General features: G+C 41.7%; 1 protein-coding gene across 1 annotated transcript in view; it reads right to left on the bottom strand.

Annotated features, from left to right (window-relative positions):
- Positions 1–21,756, bottom strand: part of LAMA4 (laminin subunit alpha 4) — a 128,468-nt gene extending 106,712 nt beyond the window's left edge. Inside the window, exon 1 of the mRNA XM_026653515.1 lies at positions 21,207–21,756. Within this exon, the coding sequence (XP_026509300.1) occupies positions 21,207–21,407 (201 nt within the window). The 5' untranslated portion in view covers positions 21,408–21,756. The remainder of the gene's footprint in view (positions 1–21,206) is intronic.
- Positions 21,757–27,061: the final 5,305 nt, after the last annotated feature.

Raw genomic sequence — 27,061 nt, 5'->3', positions numbered from 1 at the left:
GGGTTAGAGCTTTACCAGGCCACTCTTACTTCTGCGTTGCTGCTGGTGGCGGCACTGCCTTCAGAGCTGGGTGTCTGGCCAGCAGCCACTGCTCTCTGGCCGCTCAGCTCTGAAGGCAGCGCTGCTGCCAGAATGGGTGGCCTTGCATGGTAATGGGACCCGTGGGATCCCAGTCCCGCTGCAGGGCTCTACCCCCTGCTGTTTTTTTCATCCCCCCATTTTTCCACACATATCCTGGCTTTGTGCCCTGGGTGGCTGCCCTGCTTATCCCACCCTGATTATGGCCCTGATGGATACAACTGTGCTGAGAATTTTAAGTAAAACACATTTCAGGGCAAAAAATAGAGATTTTTTTACTTTCATAACTGACACAGCAAGCGGCGAGGTGCCCGGGCTATGAATTGCCAAGCCTACAGATACTGAGGCTCACCCCAGCAAGTCCTGGCAGAAATTAAGCACTGGCCCTGAGTAAGAGGCAGCATGTAGCTGCACTACCCAGGAGCAGAGCAGGAACTGCACTGTGACACCGAAGGTCACAGTTTGGTCCCTGGTTCTCCCTTTGCTCCAGTTGAGAAGTAAATTGTGCCAGCATCATACCAGGCATGGATTCCTTTTCTCTCAGTGCCAGCTCCATTGTTGTTGGGGTGCCCAAGGTCTGCCTGTTGCCAGCCTGCTCCCTGCCTGGGAGGGTGAGTAGTGGCCTCATGGAGGCTGCTCTCACCTCATGCTGTGACTTGCAGTATGGATAGCTTGTGCAGAGAGGGAAGAGTTACCTTATGCCCTCTTATTCTCCTACATAGTGCACAGGGCAAGCCAGGATCTTGCCGTCTAATATCTGAATGTAAATTTTGAGCTGTTCAGGGCAGATACTGAATCTTGTTTCTGTGACATTCTTAGCACGCTTTTGGGCTGTGAAAATCATTATTGATCATCATTATTATTTTCTCAAGAATCTTCAGCGTGAGCACAGCACTATACCTCTCCAAAAATGCTTGCAAAAATCAAATCACATTAAGAATTGCAGACCACTGGCAGCAGAAATGTAAATTTCTGCAAGGTGCAGATTTATCAGTGCTTCCATATTTTGAGCAGTCCTAGAAATGGAGTATAAAACTGTAAAGAACTTGATGCATGTGTGACTCCTATTACTTACAGTGGGAAGTTTGCATGCATTGAGGAGATAATATATCCCCAAGTAACAAATATGCCTTTATAGATTTTTGATGCATATTCTGATTATTTGTATTTTCATCTTCATTATCTGACCATCTTATGATGGGTGGTACAGCATCTGCAGGACCCCCAAAAGGGCTTCTGGTTGAGAGGTTAGAACCCAGAGGAACTCATTCAGGGGCTCAAGGGAAGAAGGCAGAGCAGCTATTCCTAATTTCTAAGGAGCATATAAAGCATAATCTAGGAGAGTGGCATCATAAGAACTAACGGCTGGAAGTTACAGCCAGGCAAATTCAAATGAGAAAGGCACACAGTTTTTTGTTTTGTTGTTAACAATGAGGTTGATTAACCACTGGCACAAACTAGCAAAGCAGGTGGTGGATTCTCCATCTCCTGATGACTCCCTATCAAAACTGGCTGTCTTTCTGGAAGATATGCTTTCATCACACACATGTCATTCTGCCCAGTACAGGAGTAACTAGATGAAATAATATGACCTGTGTTACAGAGGAGGTCAGACTAGATCACCTAGTGTGATGTTGTGCAGAGGGTAACTTTCTACTCCCTGAAGAGGTTTTCAGAAAACATATGTACTTTTGTTTGGTTTGTTTTTGTTGTGAGCCTTGTTTGGAGTTAGCAGCCCAAAGATCTGAGGCCCTTTTGATTATAGTTTACTTTGCTTTGGCTCTCTTAAGATAAATAAGCTGACCTCTGTCTCCAAAGCAGGATTTTTCCTTCTAGAGTGTCCTGTTTTTTCGTGAGGAGGACTTTGGACTAGGGCTCTGTCAGGCCATCATTTACACTCTGTACATAACCTGCTGTGACAGAGGTGCCACCTGGCATCTACATTTTCTTCAGTGCTGAGAAAGACAGTCAGAAATTCCCTATAATTCACTGGATGCTTATTTTAAACTAAGTAAGTTACTTCAAAGGAGATAGAGCCATATTTTCAAAAAAGCTAGATTTCTAGCTCCCATTAAACATGATCCAGTTTTTCAGATGTTTTCAAACCCCAGCAACTCCCCATTGTGACACGTGTAGCTAGGTTTTCAAACAAACTATACTACACTTAGCAAATATTGCTTTCCCTGCAGCATGCTTGAATATCTCTGACTATGGAAATAAATCCTCCCCAGCCAAGGGTTAGGGACTTTTTGGGCAAATATTAGCCAGTAACTGAACTTTGTCTAAAACTAGAAATCTCAGGAAGAGTTAAAAAATGCTTCCTGCACCTTTGCTATTTTGAAAATCATCTCACTGTTACAAGTAAATCAGCTCAAGTTAAGTGGAACATTTACATGCAGATTAGTGAATAAAGTCATAATAAGCAACTAGTCGTAATACTTTGCACTTTCATCTGAGCTCCTCAAAGCGCTTTGCAATCTACAATGAATTAAGCCCCAAAGTGCACCTGTGAGAATAGGGACACTGTCCCAATTTTACAGATGGAGAGACTGAGGTACATAGGGCTTAATTCTCCCATGGAGTAACCCTCATTGACTTAGTACCCTGTGGTGGGAGAATCGCAGCCAGAATGTTTGAAAGGCTTGCCCACTATAAAGTGGTAGCTGATTGCAGTGTAAATGTCTCCAGAGACGGTCACACAGCAAATCCATAGAATCATAGATTAGGGTTGGAAAGGACCTCAGAAGGTCATCTAGTTCAACCCCCTGCTCAAAGCAGGACCAATCCCCAACTAAATCCCCACATCCCTAAATGGCCCCCTCAAGGATTGAACTCATAACCCTGGGTTTAGCAGGCCAATGCTCAAACCACTGAGCTATCCCTCCCCCCATAGTCAAGTGGGGAACAGACCCCAACTCCCAGTACAGCCTGCTGACTCCCAGGCCTGTGGTTTAACCTAGAAGATCATCCTTTTGCTCCTGTTCTAGTAACTTATATTTTATCAAACTGGAATCACCTTTCTGTAATATGCTGCTATTTTTTTTGAAGGAATAAATGAAGTGTTGAGTTGTCCTCATCTAACACGGCATCCTAGCAATCTACCCCTAGACATCTGGTGGACACAAAACATTCAGCTTGTCACAGTAGGAAAGTATTAGCTAACAAAGCATTCACTTTAACATCAGACAGATAGGGGACCCTCAGTCTGTTAATTTCTCTCAACCAAGGAGAGAATACAGGCTACACCCTCTCCCTCCCCAAACATCCTAGCTCCTGTTTGGTGGTATAAGTAGCCTCCCACAACTTTCAAACATAGATTTTACAGTGTGGGCTCCTGGTCACAGACTCATGGACACCCATTTTCCTGCTCCCTGTGAGTGAAGTAACAGCCCTTTCAAATTCCCCAGCAGTTTGCCCAGTTCAAAGACATATTTTTTCACAAGCACAAAGATTTAGTTCTTCTCAGGACTGATGGGAAACATTCTGCAAACAGCAGGAGCTGTAATAACACTATGCCCCACAGTTCTGACCTCCTGCGTCCTGTGACCTGAATGAGACGCCCTTACTCGGTGCTGAAAAATAAAATCTGACAGATGTAGAGTACACCTCGTGTGCAACTGGTTTCTAGCTCAGATACAAGCTGCAAGTGTGGCTAGTGAATAGAACAGGGGACTAGGTTTCAGCAGTCCTGAGTGCAGGTACAGCACTTGCTGTGTGACCTTGGGCAAGTTACTGAACCATTTAGGTGAAATTCTGGTTTTGGGGGGTGTAGTTGTAATGTCTGACGTATGGTGCTCAAGGGCATTCTGCCTGCATGGGGGCTGGGGGGAGGAAGAAACGGCCACTTCAAAGGTAGGGTGTGTGTGTGTGTGTGTGCGGGCGCACAGGAGTGGAGTAGGTTTGGGGCACTAGCAGGTATGCAGAGTCCTTACTATAATTGCAACTAGCTGGTAGCTCGCTCTTGGTCCAAGAAACACTACTGGACATGCTAGCCCATCTCCCATGCTCTTAGTCTCCCATCTTGAGCAACGGCATTTGCCTGGTTCTTCTTGCACATGCTGGCTAGGAAAAGTAGGCAAAAAGGCTCCCTGTACAGCGTTTCCATTCTAAAGTGCCCCTGCAGAGACAGTCAGAATGTAGCTTTCTATATATGATTCAGTTTACCAAACTGTAAAATGGGGATTTATTATATTTTTAATGCATGCTATGGTTTGTTCCTAGTAAACTACATTAATTGCATGTGTGAAAGTCTTGAGCATTGCACCATACTGAGCAGGGCACAGAATACAGCCCAGATTTAGAAGCACACACATATTATTCTAGACATCTTTCTACATCAAAAGCGCACTCTGGCTGAGGGACAGATTAATAAATTAACAAATCTTTTCTGGAATGAACTAGATAAGTGGAGAGTAAGACAATGCAATTTTTGGCTATCCCTAGAGCAGGGGGTCTCAAACTTCATTTCATCGCAACCCCCTTCTGACAACAAAAATTACTACATGACCCCAGGAGGGGGGACCGAAGCCTGAGCCAAAGCCCAAGTCCTGGCGCGGAGGGACAAAGCTAAAGCCCAAGAGGCCAAAGCCAAAGCCCAAGGGCTTCAGCCCCAGCAGGGGGCCTGTAATCTGACTGAAACCATGACTGAAACCCTCGGGCTTTGGCCCTGGGCAGTGGGGCTCGGGCTTTGGCTCTGGCCCCTGGCCCCAGCAAGTCTAAGCCAGCCCTGGCAACCCCATTAAAATGGAGTCGCAACCCACTTTTGAGTCCCAACCCACAGTTTGAGAACCGCTGCCCTAAAGGACAGTGGACATGGAGGTAAGCAGACATTTTAACAGGAGTCTTAGTAATCTATTGAGGTGTGTGTCAGCAGGTGTTGTGTCTTTGGTCTCTGGGCTATTTGGGGCTATGCTAGGTGACTGTGCAAGACTGGCTTGCAAACATTGTCAAGAAGTAGAACTAGGAGCTACTAAATCACTGAACCCTGCATCAAGTGTTACCCACCTCATCCTTGAAGAGCTTTGCTCACTCACCTCTCACCACTATTACATGTATGAGCATTAGACTTTTCACATAATACCTAAGAATGCTATTTCCTCAATCGACTAACACCAGACTTGTAGCGGTTATGACAACCATCAATTGGGAGACAGCGTACAACAACCATCAATTGGGAGACAGGCTTGAGGCCAAGTGTAACACCCTCAAAACTTGGAACCATTGAGATCACAAATGACTGTGTTTATATTTTTTGTGCCCCCCATGCTCCCAAGACGGATGGCGCCACTCCATCTTGCCAAAAATGGACACTTTCCATGATTACATCAGGTCTAAGTCTGGTCCAGGGAGGGTAAAGGGTCTGATCATCATGGATATCAAATCTGTGTGATGTGTCTGACTTGAGTTCAAACTTGTCTAAGAAGTGTGTCTCCATTTTGTTCTTTTGGAGTTAAACTATTTCTAGAATGAGTCCTCACACCCTTTACATATAAGCACATGATAACTGTTGTTGTGTTTTGCTGGGGTCATTAATTTTCCTTGTGATATGATGTCTGCTAATCTTTCATTATCTAGTCTGTGCACTTGTGATATCAATTGCAGCTAATTTAATTTATTTGTGCATCGTGTCTTCTAGGTTTCATTTTCCAAAAGTTAGAATGACTTTAAGTTTGCTAAAGAAAGAGAGAAACTTCAATAATAGACTAGGGACCAATTCAGTCCTAGATCTCCCCAAAAGCTTAGTGACTAAGTGAGGGAATAATGGTAATGTTGTGGAGTAAGTGTTGTTATAGGCAGTTTGTTATGACAGGCCCATTTATGTATGGCGAGCCATTAAGTGAATCTGCATTTCCTCAGGGTTCTATTTGTGGCACTCATGCTAGTTTATATTTATAGGTTACCTTTCAGTCCTGTCTGTATTACATGTCTCTCTCGTTGATGACTGGGCTTGAATATCATTTAACTTTCTTAAACTGAATGCTGACATGATGAAATGGTTGCTGATTGGCCCACTTCAGGGGAGGCCTCTGTATTTCTCCTGGGTTGTTTCTATTAATGGCTGTCCTGCTTTACTGGTGTTTGGACATTATGCTCATTGGTTGTTGATCTCCTACTGCTCCTCTCCAACTTCCACAGTCCTGCTGCTGCGACATCACTCTCCTTGCTCACTGGATTCCTCTCCATCCATCCTACTGTTCTTTCTGCTCTTTCCTTTCCCCCTTCCCATCTCTCCTTTTCACTTTGGTCCTACTAACTCATCCATTTCATGACATTCCCTTCATCTCTATCCCATTAATTCCCTGCACAAAAACAAATCGTATTAATTTTAAAATTAACATAACAAGCAGTTTCAAGATACTCACTGAACAGTTGATTAAACTCATTAACTTGTACCTGTAAACTTGTACCGTACTCTCCCTACCTACTCCCATCTGTTTGCCTTACCATGTTGGGTCAGGTCCTCATCTAGGGCCCCGTTCTGTACATATAAATATGGCTGAGATGAATAATTTTATGTATGCAGGTAGTCCCATTGAGTTTAGTGGGATTAATCATGTTCATAAAATGCATTAGTGTTTGCAGGTTTGAGGCCTTACTTTGTAAGTTTTGGGGGGGGATTAAGACAATAATTTTTATGTCTCAAGTATCTACCATACTCTGAGTGCTAAATATTTAATAACTAAAATGGGTCAAATTATTTTGTCCTTAATCAAGCAAATATTAAGAACTACAGAAATTGGCCCATTGGTTATATCTTCAGCCCCAAGTCATCCTTTGTGCTTTGTATAAACTAAACACACACTTTGTTGAGGTAGTGTGGCCTAGTGGCTAGAGTACTAGACTGCCTCAGGAGATCTGGTTCTATTCTTGGCTCTGCTACTTGGCTCCTGGGTGACCTTAGGCAAGTCACTTCACCTCTCTGTGCTTCAATTTCCCCATCAGTAAAGTGTGGAAAATAATATTGACCTTCTTGGTAAAGCACTTTGAGATCAAAGCATTGAGCATATAAGAGCTAGGTATTAATTATTATAGTTTTATGCCCATAGCTCTTTACTATCTCTGGAATATCTCACCCTTCAAGATACAGATCATATTTAGGAGCCAGTGAGGAATTTTCCTGCTGTTATGAAGTATGTGGAATTGGCACATATATTATATGCCGTTTTCTATTCCCGTGAATTAACAACTACTCATCTTTGATCCAGTCTGGTACATTCTATGGACTCAAGCCTGCAAGCGCTCTTCTAGCAGAACTTCCATTGGGTCCAGTGGGAGTCCTCCACAAAGAGTGCTCACAAGATTAGTTCCCCTTTTTCTATGTAACCGATGTAACTGAAGGATCTAACCAATGTCCTGACCCAATACCAAGACTTTAATCCACAATATCATCTCTTTCCGTTTGGGACTTCAGTAGTAATCGCAGTTCTGACTAGTTGTTTCCAATGTCTACAGCAAGTACAAAACTTGGCAGCTAAACTGTTCACCAGATCCAGGACCTCGAATCAGCTTAATCCAATGCTGAAAGCACCTCACTGGCTTTTAGTTAGAATAGCAGATCAACTTTAAGATTCTTTTGCTCATTTACACAGCATTGCTTGGCCTTGCTCCACCTTATTTCTAAGTTCCCTTCTCTTCATACTGTCTAAGGAATAAATTGGACTATAGAAATTGAGGGTCTTTTAGAAGTGACCTCCAACCTTTTTGTTATCCAAGCTTGACAGGCCTGTGAATCTAGCTCAGGTTTAGTTAAGGAAAATATAGAGAGAAAGAATTAAGTAAACACTTAACATTTTGGTCTTAAGTATTTCACTTAAAAACATGGGAATGGGATTAGGGGTTTTCTTTTTTGAATGTTTTGGACCAAATTCTGCTTTCTTCATTGCATAGGCAGCCATTGTCTAGGAAGTGAGGGAAATCAGGATATGGACAAACTCATTCTACACAGAAATCAATGAAGAGAGCAGGTAGCCGTGAACTACAGTTGAAGTATCAGACATTTTGTATTTTATTTTAGTTCAATACAACATTTTAAAGAACTTATTTTTTCCCTTGATAAAACAAATGAGGACTGGGAATTTTAAATGAAGAATAATAATCTGTCCCCCGCCTATGCCTCTCAGAACCAGTGTTCTTCTGACACCCTTTCTGCTTACCTGCCTACCTTCTTCAGCACATGCCTCGTCCCAGCCCTGGTCTCTAGGATGAAGGATTTTGTGACGGATGTTTCAATGAGACAGTGCAACTCTAACCAGTTTTTAAGATCTCCTTCCTTCACTTTGATGGCTCTTTTATTGATTTTCAGACTGCGTTTAATTTAAGTATAATTTCAGTTAAAGAAGAAATTAATGGGATCCAAGTTAGAAAGTACCTCTGTACCCCGATATAATGCTGTCCTTGAGAGCCAAAAAATCTTACCACATTATAGGTGAAACCATGTTATATTGAACTTGCTTTGATCCACTGGAGTGCGCAGCCCCGCCCCCCCCCCCGGAGCACTGCTTTACCACGTTCTATCTGAATTCATGTTATATCGGGTGGCGTTATATCGGGGTAGAGGTGTAGTAGTATTTTCAGACTCCCTCTGGACCTGATTCTGCAGTCCCAGTAAAATGAAACTTCCATGGGAGTTTTGCCTCTCTGGACACTGCAATATTAGATCCTGAGGGTATATCTAAACTCAAGAAAGCCACCCATGGCAATGAGTCTCTGAGCCCAAGTCAACTAATTCGGGCTCGTCGGGCTTGTGCTACAAGGCAAAAAATGGCAGTGTAGATGTTTCCATGCGGGATGGAGCCCTGGGCTCTGAGACCTACCTCCCTTCCCTACTCTCAAAGCCCGGGCTCCAGCCCAAGCAGGAACATTTACACTGCTATTTTTAGCTCCATAATGCAAGCCCCAGTTAGTTTACCTGGTTTCTGAGACTTGATGATGCATTTTTTTTTCAGTGTAGACATTCCCTTAGAAAGCCAGCAACATCCCAGTGTGTTGGCTACAATATAATATCAAAATAACTGCAAAAAGCAATGCGAAGGGCCAGAATCTGCACGGCAGTGTTACTTCATAGTTACACCACTGTGACCAAGAGTAGACACTTGCTCTCAGTGTTTTCATTTCTTCTTCATTGGCGTCAGCTAAATTAATTTGAGTTTCCAAGCCTTACAAACCTGGTGAATTAAAAACAATCAAGCTTGCTTCCCCATTTCCTCTAGGCTCTATTTATAATTTCTATAAGCCTTCATTACCTCTGTTCTACAGTAGCCCATTCTTTGAACTAGAAAGGTCACATTCTAACTATGATTACTGAAGAAATTAATTCTGTATTGACATCATAGCTAGACAGTTAAGTAGCCTTGGTAATAAGACAGTACAGCTGTTAGAGAGTAGTCAGTATGATAAAAGCCACTTTGTTTTAGCCTTCATTTTGGTAAATGTTGGTGAACTGAAATTATATGTAAATTTATTATGTGTGAATTGGTTTATTTTTAAAAATGTGAACATTTCTGGGAATGACACATTTCCCAGATTTTAGTGTCCAAACCATTATTGATGGTACATTTTATTTAAAAAAAAACCACCCTATATATATGCTGTATCTCATTAAATTACTGAACAGTCTCCCTGCATTTTGATCTTTTTCTCTGCTCCATTTATGCTGCAAATTAGGAGCGAACAAAAAGTTTGTAGTGTTTTTTGTCCACAAGACTAGTAACCTTTTCTTATTCCTTTATCTTGACAGGTGTCTCAATTCGAATGACATTTAATTAGATTGTAAACTAAAGCATTTACACAAATTACATAAATAGCAAATTACATACATATTGTGTGTTACTTAATTTGCAGAGGTAAACTCACATTTTTTGCCAGCTAAATATTAATTTTGCTAAAGAGAAAGCACTGTCACTGCACAGTTTTTTTTTAAAAACTGAATTCTAATCTAAGGTACACAAATGGAAATTGAAGGTCTCCCTAATTAATTTGCTGTGGCACTCAAGCAAAGATGTCCAATATTGGGTTTCCACTTGAGCAGTATTAAGTGCCCATTTGAAAGGTTAAACACAAACCCATCGCTTTCATCGTTCTACAGTATTGGAGAGACAAAGTTGTTTTATCTCTGTGAAAATAATACCAAGAATCTATACTGAAGATTCATTAAAAGTAAACTATAACTTTTTTGCTTAGCTCAGCAATCTGAAAGTTCATAAATAAAGGAGCACTTTCATTGACACCAGCAATGTAAAATCCCTTAATCAGAGACAATGAAAAACCACCTCAACCAAAGCCTTCATTCTACTTTAAATAGTAGGACTGATCCTTGGACCCACTGAAGTCAATGGAAGTTTTGTTGTTGATTCCAATGCAGGAGAGTGCTCATAACCATAACACATGTGTTTGAGAGCTCCATTGCCTACCTACCATTGCCAAATGGGAAGCTTTTTGTGTCACATAAAGGGCCCCAACTCATCATGCTCTGCAGAGTTTAAGCTTTTGGGGGGCGGGGGGGGGGGGCAGAAGGGGGTGTTAAAGTAAATTTCTAGTCCTTATGTTTGTGCAGTAAACTCAGTCTGCCTGAGGCACTAGACAGATAATGTCACCGCTGCTCAGAGATTGCCAAGAGTAAAGTTAGCAGTTTTACTGCTGCTATTCAGGATCCTATGAGGAAGTGGGAAAAAGACAATAACTATCTCAATTTCTCTGTTGCTTAATAGAGTTATGAGTCACAGCAGAGGCTGGGAGGGAGTAGCGCTATTCACACATGAATAAAACAGACATGGGGTTTTCTCCATTCACTGCCGTGGCACCTCCTTGGGGTGCATCTGGGGATTAGCTCACCACAGGTTTGATGCCTCTCTTACGGTTCCTCAGCCTCTGGTCCCATTCTCTCACTCTATGGCCTCTCTCATGCTCCACAAGCTGTAACAGCTCCTTTTTGTAGTTTGGCCCTTTGGTTCCGGTCATTATAGTTTCCTGTCTTTCATGGTATCCAAGTCTGTCTAAACAAACTGTCTCAGGCAGTCTTCAAAGTCCACTGCTCCGTCTGTAACACTTCCCCAGTGGCTGGTAGACCCAGGCCCACCCTCTACACTGGGTGCCAGCCTAGGGACCCGACAATCAGCAGCTAAGGTCCATGCGGTCTCACCCTTGCTGCTGTTTTCCCTAGGCTTCTTCCTACTCCTTTCTCTCAACTCTGAGCGTGACTGTCAACTCTCTGCCTGCCCTTCTGGGGGCAATGTCAGCTGTCCCAGGCTCTGCAGACTTGGGTTCTAGTCCCATGATTCATGAACTGGGGAAGAGAAGTGTTTGGCTACCTAGTTCACAAGCGGGGCTTGCGCCAGTAGGTGTGCTCAGACGCTGTCTAACTCCACACCAAACAGCAGTAGGGATTGGGGGGGCCACTCACTTGAGAAGGGGCAGATCCCTGTTCAAATCCCTTCTCCTCAGCAGGACTTGAACTGGGAATCTCCTGCATCTCAGGTCTGTACCCTGAGCACTGGGCTAAAGGTTATAAGGGAGGACGTTCTTGTTCTGCCCACTCCCCAGTGGTTTTGTGGAGTTAAGTGGCCTCTGAGAATGCCTACAGGCTCAAGACCCACATGCGACTTAGGTGGCACTTACATTCATGAATCACTCTGGGGTTTAGGCTGGAGATAGTTGCTTGGATGCCTAGAGAGAGGCTGCAGTGCACATGTCCAGAGGCAGAAACATAGGCACAGAGGGAACTTTTGCTACAACTATGTAGGTGCTAAGCAAGTTTAGGTGCTTACAGGGTTAGCTGGCAGCTGAGTGGGAGTTTTGTGGATTGCAATGGGGCCTAAAAACAGGACTAAAGTACCTAAGTCCCTTTGTGGATCTGGGCCGCTGGGCTTCAGCTCCTTATTCGTAAAATGGGGATAATAGCACTTCCTTACCTCATGTGACATTGTGAGGCTAAATAAAGATTGTGAAGTGCTCAGATAGTAAAACAACAGGGGCCATACAAGTACCTTGGGTAGATAGAAAGATGGAAGCCCTGCACAATATCCAGGGACAGGACCATGATAAGAAGTCCAGCAGCACCCTTACCTTTCTCAGTAGCTAGCATCTAGCTGGTGCCTCCTCTGATACCACCTTCTGTATCAGCTATTGACTAGTAGGTTCAGCTTCTAGCTACCGTGGGAATTGCACAGTCATATTGGGGCTTTTGGCAATTGACTACTATTATGCTAATGTGGCAAATGATGCCACTTCTTAAGATGGCTGCCAATGTAACTGACAACTTTGTTTTCAAATGCATTTCATAACTTATTTCATCATACCATGAAGCATGAATCCTGCTTTCTTAACAACGTTTAAATTAGTGGGCTCAGCTGCTATTTCCTTTCAGTTATGCTTTCACAGCTCAATTTTCCCAAACATTTTACATTCTAATTTATTGAAAATATTGTCTTGTGATAAAAATCATAGATCTATCTACATCTATCTATATATAATCTGTTTTGTTTATTTGATATTTTCAAGTTAGTAAGCATGGAATTACAAAACAGACCTATGGGACTCTGTAAACCCTTGAGAAAGGTCTGCCTGTGCATATCTCTGTCGTAATGGTACCAGAATAGTTGTAAGTGCTGTAAAGGGAAATGATAATAAAAAGTAAAATGGTCTGATTTAAAGCAACAAAATTATCTATCGTTCTGGTCAAATAATTGTATTTAATTTTGAAAACCTCATCCGTTGCAGATGTTTCCAGACTGTTACCCTTCCTCAATCCATATGGAAAACAAAATACCATTCAGTAACAGAGGCTGATTTAGAGATGGGGTTGGTTCCAATATAAACAGTTCTTGGCTAGGCATTCTTCATAAAAGTGCACAGTCATTTTTACCATATAAAGTGGGAAACACAAAGCCTTAACTTAAAAGGCATTCTTTCCCACAAAGGCGAAGAGCTAAAATGTTTTAGCTGGCTGCAAGCTAGCTAAAGATAATTTAATACCAAGCCTCAGCACTAATTTATTTTTTCTACAGCTAGTAAGTATAAAACTTGTTGTAATATATATGCACTGTGGCAAACAGAAATACTGCTAAGTTTGGCAACGCAGATGGTCCAGATACCTCTCTTAACAAATGTCCATTTTGTTTCCCTTGAATAAAATACAAGAAAGATGTAAATAATTTTGTGTCATTCTCTTAAAAAAGAAATGAATAACTGAGTCAAATGTTTTTCACGTTAGTCCACAGGACAAGCTAGACCTAAAACTACAGTTATCAACTACATGCTTACCACCCACACATTTCCAGATGTCTAGGACCACTGAAACAATATATATATATATAAGCAATATATATATTCAAAGGCTAATATGCCTAAGAGGCATTTACTGCAGGTATTATTGTATTTACCATGAGAACATTGGATAACAAGAAGGTAAAACCCAAGAAAGGCAACTGAAGGTGACTGAAATTTTATTTAGAGTTGCTTTATTATTTAACCAATAGATAAGATAGCTATTGCAAGGCCTGTAAGCACCAGATGGAAGCCACAGTGCAAAACATTAAAAGACACACACAGTCAAAAATTCTAGTATGAAGGCTACCCCACTAGAGATGTAATGAGTTCCTCACTGGCTCAAAGAAAGGGTGAAAGGGAATATCAGGTTCAAAAGTAAACAAACAGCCCCTCAACTAACCTGTTTTCCTTCCCCTGAAAAATAAACAAAATAAAGGAAGGTGCCCATAGAAATCAGGAATAAACCATCATCGACTTGAGGCATGCTCTGAAAGTGATTAGGCAAAGGGAATTTAGGGGACCTATGGAGCCCCCACATAGACTCCCCCCATTATTCCACTAGAGGATGGGGGTTTTCCTATGTGTAAAAAACCAAGTAGCCCACCCCAAACCTGGTAGATTCTATGGGATCTCCAGGAGGCCAGGTTCTCTGCATGAAGCCCCTGTGACTTCGCCTTCCCTTCCTCCCACCTCCCTGGCAGCATGGTTCTGATGGATCTGTGCCCCCAAGGACTCCCCCAGACTCTATAAGTCCCAGGCTGTATTATCTTTTCCAGGGAATCTCTGTGGTACAGAAGGGGAAGATGCATCATGCCTGCTTGTTCCTGAGCAACCCCAGATTCTACAGTGAGGTTTACACTGGATCTGGAGGAGGGTATACATGGTCCTGAGGAGGTGACAGAGTTCCTCTTCTGCATGGAATGGGGGAGATCCATGAATGGATGGTTCTCTCTGAGTGGGCAACTAGATGGTATTGTATGGGCCTTGGGAGGAGTTCCACAAAAAAGCATCATCGACTGAAAAAGCTTTGCCCCTGCTCTAGTCATGACTTAACCTGTGGTCTGACCAGCCCTAACCAGTCATGACTGGCTCACAGCAAAATCAGGCAAAAGAAATTTTCCTGCTCCTTCCCCCTCCCATCCCCTTACCTCTACTAAAAGTGATAGGAATCATAGTAGGGGGAGAATAAGCGTACTATGACGTGGAACCAAGATTTGTAATAGGCTGACTCAACCAAAATGGCAAAAACAATCCAGGCACTTTAGCTAAGAATGATCATTGTTAATGCATAAAGAAAAGGTTAATCCCATTTAAAACAAAAAATACCTCACATCTTTTGGCTTCTCGGTGTTTAGAAATACTGAGTTAATGATGCAACATCTAGCTATCCATCTGTCCATTCATACCTTCTTCCCTTCAGCCTACCAGCTAGTCCTCTTTTTAGCTTCCTGCCTCCCAATCCACTGGGTCCTACCCATCTGACATTCCACCCAATGTGTCACCCTTCCCTTTTGTCTCGGAGCTGCTGCTCCACCACACACTCACTTGCTGGTCTACTTGACACCCCTCCCATCTGATATCTATGGGGAATACCAGCAGAAAGGTCATCCTTGGCTAATTAGTGCAAGGGTTAAGCGTATATCACAGCTTACAAATCTTAGCTAAAATTGTTGGTTTTGATAGAGTTTGTTACAGTAGATTTAGTTTGTTGATTAATTATAGAAACACATTTGGAACTAACATTTTGTTATGTTAAAAGAACCCCATGAAAGTGTTCTTCATCATTTAGGGGCCAATCAGAGTCTTTCCACTGACTTCCACTGGCTTTGCAACAAGCCCTCAACAAAATAATGTTTAATTACTGTTGTGTATAACACATTGTAAGCTGGGAATTGAAATCTGCTTCCATACCTAAATGTGTTTTCCTCCATTGTTTGGTGTAAAGGTCAGATGTGGGATGAGTGCTGGGCTTCTGGCACTACTTTTTTGTTTGTTTTCAAAAAAACGGAGCCCTGCTGCATTTGTTTTGAGAAAAGAAACATCTAAAGAATTACTTGGATATTTCTAGCAAATATGAACAACAAACACAGATCAAATTTAGTGCATTCTTTCATCAGAAAACAATTCAAATGGCTCAATATATACTGTACATTCAGAATACTAGAATAATTTTTGGTGGTCTTTTGTTGACAAAGAATGAGGCATCAAGAAGAGAGGAGTATAAAGCTGGTGGGTTGATAAGGTTACAGCTTGCATTAGAATCAGAATGCCAGATCCAAACACTCCTGAATTTGGGTAGTGTTTATAAATGAACTGGGATCCTGATCCAAATTTTGCAATCAATCTTAATTAAAACCCAGACTGGAATGTCCCTAAACTTTAAGGGGTTTAAAATCTGGATCCAGAATACAATTTGAGCCCACCTCTCCCATCAATATTTAGGCATATTTGTCACAAATCTCTCAGATTAAAGATATTGGTCATATTTTTACAGCTGTTGAGCAACAAAAATTCCAATTAGAATCATGGCAGCTGTGGTTGCTTGGCACCATTTAAAATCAGGTTATATCACTCTCCCTGACATGCTGATCCTTGTATTGCTTCCCATGCCCATTAATAAAACTGGACCTTTAATTCCTTCTAGTCTTTCCCATGCCCATGAATAAGAGTGGACATAAAACTCCTTTTATTTTTTGCGCACCCCTGAATAAGTTTGAGCATTTTACTGGTACTTTCCCAACATTTGGTTAGCTGCAGTAAAGTTTAGCTCATATTATTTTGCTGGTTACATTTTAAGCACAGACTCTCATCTTCTTGACTAAATTTGAAACACACAACTTTTCCCACTATCCTCTAATTCCATTTGCTTCAGCTTTCCATGATTTAAGGGATTTGGGGCTGGCTGCTTAACTCCTGCAGCTGATTTTCATTAAAACTTTGATGAGAAACTTAAGTTGGAAATGCAAACATCTGCAGTTAAACATCCTCCTCATTAATGGACTTTTCTCAGAACATAACCCTGTTACACCAGGAACACACAGGCAGCAAAAAATCCAAATTACCCATGATGGTAGTTAACCTAACATAACCCTTGAGGGTCTGAAATGAAACTCATTACAAGATCTGCTTTTTGCACAGTGAGATGCAGCTCCCACTAGTCAAAAAATATAAAGATCTTTGTCAGGTTAAAAACCCTTTTGGTCTGTTTCAAATGGATGCATACCAAAAGCAGGGATCAAACTGTGTTTCCGCCAAAACAGTCCCTAAGTCTTTCCATTCCAATTTTTATTGCTGGGAATGGCACTTTTGATTATGGTTACTTTGAAGCCTACATTTTCAAGTTACTAGTGATTTTTGAGTAGTTAAATTCAGATGCCTGATAAAGGGGCCTGATTTTCAGAGGGGTCCAGCTATTTTTGGTTATCACTTTATAAAAAATCAGGCCTCTTTAATTGGGTACCCAAAAATGAAGCATCCAAAATATCATTAGATGCTGCAGTCTGCAGATCAAATTCTAACACATATTCTACTTATTTTTAAAAGATTTTTATTACATGTTGGTAACTAAGTACCTCTTCACAGAGCTTAATCCTGATTTTTCATCTTGTCTGGGTTGTTGCTAGAATAGAGATGAGTCCACACAATGTCCCGAGACCTGGAGACCCCAAAATCAGTGTGTGAAATTTGAATCTAGACCAAGGTCTGACTTTTGCAAAAGGTGTCTGACTTTTGTAACTGTCCAAACCATAGCCCCAATCATTATCAAACACTCATGTATTCAAAAATTGGCTGCTGATTTTGAGGTTTGAGTCCTTGGATCTAAGCAGAACCTTTCCAATAAAATATTTTAATTTTTTTGGCAAAAATAATTCCTGGCCTAAATCCATTAACTTCAGCATAGTTACACAAAGGATTAATTTGGGCCAGTGCAAACTGCTCTCTCTCCATACATCCTCCCCTTCCTGGATTGGGACACTTTTGCCCTCATCTCATTCATGAGCTAGGGAATATAAAATTCTTGGAAGGTTTGAATAAGCCACTAAAGGCTCTGATACTTAGCGTGTTTTTCATCCTAACCTGCCTACGAACAGCAATTTCTAGGCTCAGTCTCAGAAACAGAATCCCAGCAACCCTACTTATACTCATGTTTACTTTCCTAATACAAATTCTCCCTACTGATTTTGCTCCTCTCTCTCACCTGGATGCCTTTTGTTAAATTCTTCCCTAGCCCCCACTTTGGAAGGAAATCTCCCATTCTTAGTGCTTGCAAATCTAGCCCACTTCTCTTATTACTTCCAAAGGACCCACTGATTGGTAGTTCATGACCCAATACTTGTCCAAATCAAACCCTTCCAAGAAGATATTGCATTCTTCAAGAAGACACCCTGGATCCTGTACTATGGAAGGACTAATGGCAGAGCTAGCTGTGCCAGCGGGGAGCAACACTATAGAAGCATCTGAACTACAGAGAAAGAAAGGAAGTAGGAAATGGATGGAAAGCCATGTGTAGGAGGGAAAGACCATTATGGTATGAACAACACTGACCAGCATACTAGACTCCTAGGGTACGGCTACACTACAAATTAAGGTGCGATTGAAGCATGGATAAGCATAACCATACTAACTTTAATGTAGCTAGTGTGGATAACAATAGCAGTGAAGAGGCAACAGCATGAGCTTCAGCATAGACTGGCAACCCAAGTACTTACCCATGCTTCCCATGAAGCTTTACTGGAGTGGTTAGCCCACACTGCAGCTCGCAACACTGTATCTTCACTGCTAGCATTACCCATGCTACCTGGATTAACCGGAGCTCTCTGAATGACCTGAACAAAGTTCTAGTCCTCTTCCGGGGAAGTTGTATGTGTTGCATGGGGCTAGGAAGGGTGCATAATTGGGGAGTTTTTTTGTAAAAGGACAGCAGAGTACAAAGATATATGGGTACCAGTCCTCGAGGGTCTGTCCAGTTACTGGGATTCAGTACTCTCACATGACATTCAGGTATTTAATATTCTTGTATCAAACATAAAGACCTTTGGGTTCAAATCAGATACACAGGAAGGCTAAAATTCCAGCTGGTTCTGAATTTTTCTAAAGCCAGTTCTTCCATTCACCATTAGTTTTTAGGTTACCAAACCAGGAAAAGGAGAAAAGTAAAAGGCTAAGGAATATTGACCAGTGTGTTCCCTTGTACCTCAGGCTTTCTTCTGCTTCCCTTCAATTATTCAATAGGTTCATAGTATCACAGTCTCAGCAGAATTTAAGAACAACACAGCAATGTAAACCCAGCCAAAAAAGTATGTATTTTTAGACGTTCCCACCCACTGTATTTCTAATCCTTCATATTTGCCAGTGCATTATCTAAATAAGAATGGTTTGCAGGGCAAACTCTGCATAGTATTAACACCACATGATGAAATGTCATGAATTCATTGTGGTTTAGACCTACATTCTGGCTATATTGTGGTTTGTTTGCTTTGCGGTTAAGTACAGACCTTCACTGGCACCATAGTCTACCAGGATGCATTACGTACAATGATTCTGTGGTTCTTTAACTCTACCTCACAAACCCACCCGCTATATAATTCAGCACTGTTCAGCATGACTAACAGCCTCTGTCTGCTTGGGGGAGTTATAGGCCTGAGCCAATGTTTAGACTAAGGAGTAGACTCAAGCAGGGCTGTGTAAAAGAGTCTCTACTGCGGTTCACACCGATATGTGGATAAAGAACTCAAGCTCACAAAACGGCTAGTTTTAAAATGCACATTTAGGGAGAAATCCTGTTCCCAAGGCCCAACCTGAATAGTTGAGCTAGTGCTGGGGAAATCTCTGAGGGCTTGAGGGAGGAGTCTTCCCCAATCAGGCTACAGAGAGAAAGAGAGCTGCTCTATGACCTCTACTCCATTCTCAGGACTGGAGTAGTCTTCCCAGCCCTAGCAACCAAATCTAACATGGGGTCACTGGGCAGTGGATCCATGCAGCAGCAGATCTACCTGCCCTGCCCCTAAAGAATGTCTGTACATGGCCACTCAGGGAGTGGCCATGCAGCTGGGCTCTGAAGCACATAGAGCATGTACCTCCATAACGTAGGGGCTGAAACCCAGCTGCCATTCCTCACAATGGAGCCTCAGTGGTTCTGCAAGTAGGGCCCTCTGCACCACTGGAGCAGGCGGTAGGATTCAGTGCTTAGGGACAGATCTAGTGTCCACAGAAGTGAGTGGAAAGACTCCCATTGGCTTCAATGGATCAGGCCCTTAGTGCAAATATTAACTATTTAAAAGATAAAATAAAATAGAACAAATGACACCTTTCCAATATCTTCATCCATGAATGGGGGTGGGGGAGAGTGTCTTTCCTAAGCCATGTGCAAACTATCATTCAGCACTTTCCTGGTGTAAAGTCCAATAGGTTAAACGAAGCACACGCAGTCTGGCTTTGTGGAGTCATTCAGTGTGATTATACCCGGAAAGGCTAGGAGTTTTATCTGTTAAAAGCTTATGCCCGTTATCCTGTGAAACTCAGTTACAAAACCCATTTGTCTCTTAAATCAAGCATTCATTCAGGGACTTTCCATTTTGTAAGCAACAGGTGGAGATACTGTTTCCCAGTGGCTAATTCCAAGCCTGTGGAGAAGAGATGTACTTCCCACATTATGGAATGTATCCAAACCCAGGCGAGCTCCCCACTGCCTACATATTAAGCTGGGCAAACTTTAGGTTCAAAACTTTCTCACATAGGTCACGTTTCGCCCCAGAGAAGTAGTGGAGTGGGCAGGCCTTTCCTGAGATTCCTCAGCTGTTTGGAAGCACAATAATGTGGGTGAGGTTTGCGTAATCAAATTTGGCCTTATACTGAAGCCCTATTGTCCCAGAAGATTTTTTTCCAGGATGCTGTACATTTACTTTCATGGTTATTATCGTTAGTAATCAAAGCATGGTAAAAACATTTAGTTTCATGACATAAGATATCAGTGTCATAACTGTGATATCAGCACAGCTGTGCTTATCTCTTCTTTTTCATTTTCTCTCTCATTTTCTGATGTTATGCTAGAGCAATTATTCTTTCCCTTCCCATGACCTTAGGTGACTTAATTTGCCTCCTACTTTGTATCTCCCACACACGAGACATTGATCTGTCTCTAGTGTGCCTTGAAGTCATTTATTTTCTTCTTAGTTTTTCTTTTTTAAATAGTTCAGTTCAGATGCAGCCTTACTGAAATCAGAAGTCTAAAGTAACTTCAAGAAGCAAAGATTGCAAGAAAATTTACCACAACAAAGTAACTTTAGGATCGTCCTGATTTCTTCTGTCATTAGTCCTACTATCAAACTTTCTGTAATGTTTGAAATCTATGCAGGTGTTTTCTTTGCAGGCAGTTTCCTAAATACCCTTTGATTTATTAACCTTACTCTAACCATAAAAGGAACCTCCATTTCCAGAGCTGGATTTTATGTAAGAGACAAAAGCAAAACTTCTGTAATATGGTAGATTTTTTTTTGGCAAACTCTTTCTGGAAATCCAAGTGAATTTAAAGATCCAGTGACTATTGTTGTGACAATTAACCCTTGTAAAATAACTCTGTTTGGACAGGCCTATTTAGTTATGCTGGCAGGAAAGTCAGAGACGTGCTAAGCTAGTACCACTTTATAGCACAGCTGTTTATTCAAAGCAGGCAGGGCATGTGTCTATTTTGAAGTCTGAAATGTCTCTTTTAGCCTGAAATGCAATGTCCAAAATCCCCCCACAAAACTCTACAGTATCACTTGAAGGTTCAAATGATTAAACTAACTTTATCCAGATGGGAATTTCACCACAAGCACATGAAAGGAGAAAGCTCAGACTCTAGAGATAGAATGGAGTTACTGTACCTCAGCAAAAGGCACCCAACTTCCAGTAGCAACTGACTGCTGCTGCCCTCTGATAACAGCGGATTCTTGATTGCTGACCGCTGAGCTACCTTCAATGTCAAAATGAAAAACGCTGCCCTCGCTTGAGGCAGCGCTGGAGAAGAAACATCCCAAGAAGAATAATATAGGAAAAACAAGGGGCCAGGCTGAGATCAAAGCCATTTCCTCCCCTTACATCCAGTAGTGGTCTTCTAGCTTCTTAGTAATTGTTTACCCACTTCTGCAATCAGCCCTCACCCCCCTTCGTTTAGTAGTGCCTCAGATATTTTAACTTTCTCTCAGCTTTCAGTTTCCAGATGTGGCACTTCAAGGCAGTCTAACCAGATCCTTATTTAAAAATGAAAAGCTCTTTTGCTTCCTCCCTCGCTCGCAGTCTGTGCCTGTGGCTCCTCTTTTTCCCTAGAGGCTTCAGCTGAATAACATGCAGATGGGCAGTGCTTAAACAGAGAGTGTCAAACACAGATTGTATTCCAGGAAAGCACCACTAGCTCCCCAGCCACCTTATCTCCACTCTGTCAGGATACAGACTGAGTCTGTATTCAGGGCTCTGGCTTCCTTCATATGTTCACATCATTCCTTTTTACCTTTAGATTTGGGATCCTCCCACTCAAACTTTGCCATTCAGAAACTGAGGTCGGACCTTTACTCTCCCTCCCCACCCCCCAGTCTGGACATAATCTGGCTGCTCCAGAATAAGAATCAACTCTCATGATTATTTTTTTTAGCACCTCTAGTTTATTCAGCCAAAGACAGAAAGGTGCCAGATTTATTAAAAACTTTAGAGGCCCCTATTTAGGAGGGGGAGCATGGGCATGGGCGTGGGCAGGGGGATCAAGATTCTGAATGTCCCAAGTGTTAATACGAGCTAGGTGGCTTTTCTGTTGATCAAGATTTCATGTTTGTGTGAGCGAATGGAAGATATAGATCTTATTGAAACAGTACAGTCTAATATGCTTAATTGAAAACCCCCCTTTTTCATGAGCCTCACCTCCCATTTTCGTGTCTGCTTGTGCAAAAGAATATCATTCACTGCAGTTTTGGAAAATGACTTCACTACTCAAATGCATGAACTTTTATTTACAAAGAGCATCTTGTTTTCCTTTTCAAGAGATGCTTTGTGAGTCCCCAGAAACAAGGTTTTCAGTGTATGAAAGCACATCCACAGCTGACCTCTTATTTTCTGACTATAATCTCATGAGGACTACGTCAGACTAAGTAACCTTTCCAAGATTTTTGGACAAAGTCCAGATATAATTATATCACTGTGCACCCCCTCACTTAAGGGTCAGTGCTGAATCCATTTGTGACATACTGGGTTCCATAAAGGAATATTGGACTTAATATATTTGTATTGTTCAGGAGAGGGCTGGGCAGTACAGGATATACATTGCTGGGGGAAGATCCAGGACTGCGGGTATGTTGGGGTCACTCTGCAGTATAACAAAGGCTGGTGAAAGCCAGGGTGTAGCTGGCAGGCCGCACTTACACACAGACACTCAGGGTACGGCTTGCATTCTGGAAGACTGTTTGTGAGTGGCCCAGGTGGGAGCTACTTCAGCAAGGCATTGTAAGGCACCCAAGGTTGCAGAGCAGGGGTGCCACAGTCCCTCATTGGTCTGAACTGTACCCCAGTATGTCACACCATTATACACCCTGTTCTTCAGTGGTTTATAACACAGCTGTCCTAATCACTTCAGACTGAAATTGACTTATCAGGCTTCAACCTGAAAGCAGATTCTTGCCTCCCCTTGTAAATTACTTTAAATATGATCAACTAAGGGAGCTTTCAATAAAGATGTGGGTGATTTCAAGTGCTTTTGGGATTTGGGGACTTTTGCAGGCACATAGGAAGTGAGAGTGGTTGCAGCACAAAGCACTACAGCTGTTCTCAGCTGTGCAGCAGCCATGGGGGAAGAAAGCTTCTCCCTCACCCCCCCAAGAGCAGGCAGAATCCAGGCAGCGCAAAGGTGGCTTTAAGCTACCTTTCATAGACTCATCAATTATGATGATAACACAGTCCATAGAACTTCCTTGAATAAATTCCTATTTGAACTTGTAGGAAATCATGCAATCTTGATTTAAAAGTTGTCAGATATGGAGAATCCACCTCCGTGGTAAATTGTTCCAATGGTTAATTACCCTGACTGTTACAATTTTGTGCCTTATTTCTAATCTGAATGTGTCTAGCTTCAGCTTCCAGCCATTGGATTGCTATAATCTTGTCTGCTAGATTGCAAAGCCCTCGATAACATTTCTCTTTCTCATGTAGGTACTTATAAACTGACCAAGTCATCCCTTAACCTTCTCTTTGATAAACTAAAGAGATTACGCTACTTGAGTCTATCATTATAAGGCATGTTTTCTAAGCCTTTAATTGTTCTTGTGGCTTTCTCTGAACTCTTTCCAATTTATCAACCTCCTTGAATTGTGGGCACTGGAACTGGACACAACATTCCAGTGGTGTTCATACCAGTGCCAAATACAGAGGTAAAATCCTTATCCATACTCAAGATTCCCCTGTTTATACATCCAAGGTTCGCATTAGCCCTTTTGGCCACAGTGTCACACTGGGAGCTTATGTTCAGTTGACTATCCACCACCCCATCCCCAAATCTTTTTCAGAGTCGCTGCTTCCCAGGATACAGTCCCCCCATGTTTAAGTTTGGCTTACATTCTCTCTTCCTGAATGTACAGATTTGCATCTGGCTGTATTGAAACACACATTGTTTGCTTGGGTCCAACTTAGCAGCTTTGTCTTCCTCCCACCTGAACAGTATCTTCTGTGCTGTGTCTCCTGAGAGGTGCAGCACACAGTTTTTAGTCCCTTGTATTTTGCTTGTGAGACAGGATGGCTAACAGCCCTTAATTTTCCTGGGAAGTGCTTAGATACTATGGTGATGGGCATTGTAGAAAAGAGAGCAAGAGAGAAGGAGTGTGATGGTATGTTGTGTTGTACTTGCATGCCTGACTAATTTGGGCCTTGATCCTGCAAACATCTATGTGAGTAACTTTCAGCACATGAGTGGTCCTATAGAGTTAAATGCTTAAGTGTTTGCAGGATTTTAGTCTTAATTACATAGAGAATGTGATGGTCTTGGCATAAGTGCACTGAATGAAGAATAGCTCCTGTAGAGCCCCAATTAGCATGCTTAGTGCTGCTCCGTCCTTTTATTTAAATAGCCTAGCCAGCTCATTTATTGACAATTAAACCCCCCTGTCTTCATTTACCTACACTAGAGAAAACATGGAAGCTGCTTATATTATAAGTCCTTTGTCAGGGACTATCATTTATTATATGCATGCATAATGCCTAGCAAAGTGGGGCCTTGGCAACTACTGCAATATAATAATGTAAAACATCTGGGACATTTCCAAAAAATCAGAAAACTCCATTTCCAAAACTAGTAAAGGCTGCTGAGTGAAAGCAGTGTAGTTACTTATCACATCATTTCGCCATTTATAAAATGGAGATAAGGACACTCGCTTCCTTCATAAAATGCTTTGAGATCTACCCAGGAAAAATGCTATATAAGAGCGAGGTATTTTCATCCTTCACCAAATCAAAATCCTGTAAGGAAAAAGATGGGTGCTCAGGACTTTCTGAAAACAGGGGCCCCTTTAGTGTCTCAAGCTGGCTACCCAAAAACTGAGGCCATACTAATCACTTTTGAAAATCTTGGCACCTGAATCTAGAAAGGCAAGGAATTAAATAAAGGTATCATCACTCTTAGAACTACTCCTACAATAAACAAATTATTTTTATGAAGCATAAAGAAATGCATTTCACCACAATACAATAGCTTTAACTCTGACCTAAAATAAATAAATCTCAAAGGATTGAACACTAAGCCAGCCCTTTTGGAAAAGGAATATGACATTTACATATGTTCACATTAATGACACAAATTGATGAGCCTCAAAAGCAAGTCTATCTACATATATAATTTTACTATAAGTTAACCATGTTGTATACTTTCTCTATTGAATTAACTGCACATACACCATTAAAGAAATTGCAATTAGAAGTACTTTACTAAAAAAATTCTGTTAAGTGTATTGATTGGCAATATTTCCCATTTAACAGTATCCCTGCAAAAAAAAAAAATGTAGATGCTGAAATCGAAGTAACAGAAATTATACATAAAACCCTGATGTCAATCCATGGTTTTGAATTAAAGCTGTGTTGTGATGAAATAAGATTTTTTTAAAGAATACTGTGTTTTATGGGGGCAGTACAAGACTTATGATCTCCTCAGCTAAATTTAAGATGGGCTATAGAATAGATCCCAAGATGCAATTAGGAAATAATGTCATTCCTTCTCATTTTTCTCCATTATCATCTCTCTCCTTTTCACCTATTTGCATTCTCCTCCTTACCATTGGATTTGGGTTCAGTGAGGCAGATCCTGGGACTAGTGACTTAGAACAATCCAGTTGGGTGCTGTAAAGAGCACGCTCCCCCCTGAAGGGGAGAGCAATAGTTGGGGTATTTGTGCTCATAAAGCAGTGAAGAACCAAGCAAGCACGTGTACATGCATTTCCCACATCCCCGTGCTTCAGCCTTGACATCTCTCATCCTTTGTATTGTTAATTACTGGCATCAGACCCATCTGGCTTATCCTCGACTGCCTTCAACTAATCTTGCAATGGCTTTTTTCTTTCTTGTTATATTGTGTTGCTCTAATTTATTCCCTCTGTAAAACTCTTTGAGTTCAATTAAACATACCCTGGCCTCATGAGCCTGGTGAACATGTCATGCTTTTTTATTACTGAAAATAAAAAGAGAAAGTTGCTTATTGGGTGAGATTTTTCAAGGTCTCTGCTTCAAGTGTGTAATGGGGTAGGAAATAGCAAGAATAATGTGGTTGATGGTGTCTTTTGTGTTAAAAGCATTGTTCTGGGGGAATTGGAAATGAGATACAGAGCCATTTACTACTGGGTCACTCATTTGAAACACCTGATCCATGTCAGTAGTGATTGAAAGTCACTAGGTTTGAAAGGCTGTTCAGTAGTAACATAGGAATTGCCATAGTGCATCAGACCATCAGTAGAATAGCCTATGTCATGCCATCTGCCCATGGCATCCAAGGATATTTTGGAAGTCAGGGATTGCTTGATGCAAGGATGCGGGGACTATGCCTAATTTGTCCCAATGTCCCTTCATGAATCACGGCTGGGAGAGATGGTAGTATAGGACAGGCTACTGTAGAACTCCCTTAGTTAGGAGGAATCATCAGCTGAAGCAGGTTTAAGGCTGCTTTGTGACAGCAGTGATTAAAGCAGCGTTTAGAAGTATGCAAGATCTGGCCTAAAGTGCATTAGCTGCTATGCTGCAGTGGAAAACAGAAATGTTCTTTTGAAGTGCCTTTGTTACAATGGACCATAAGTCTTTCAGTATGGAATACCAGGGACATGGGGCAGCATATTTGTCTCATACATTTCTATCCATCTAGATTCTTACGTCCATCACCATGGAATCTGAACTGAATTTTCTTGTGCTTTGGGGGTTGTTGAACCCTTGATATTCTTTTTAGTATTGTTTTGTATTTGCATTTGTGGAGAGGACTGTGAACTCATTCTGTCTTAGCTTATTGGTCTTGAAAACTCAGAGTGCTTCCCCTGAAAGGCCCAGTAAGCAAAGCAAAGGAGTATATTTGCGCTATGCTATGACATTTCTATCTCTGACAGCTTAATTTGTTAATGTGTAGTAAGTAGGCACCAAATGAATACTCATACAGTTTTGTTTACCTGATGAAGGTCACAGGCTAGTATGATGAAATTAGTTGAGCTCATAGATTATGATAGACAGCTGGAGT

Source organism: Terrapene carolina, unplaced genomic scaffold, assembly GCF_002925995.2.
Source record: "Terrapene carolina triunguis isolate 2854851 unplaced genomic scaffold, T_m_triunguis-2.0 Scaffold42, whole genome shotgun sequence".
NCBI lineage: Eukaryota > Metazoa > Chordata > Testudines > Emydidae > Terrapene > Terrapene triunguis.
This window is presented reverse-complemented; position numbering and strand designations above follow the sequence as displayed.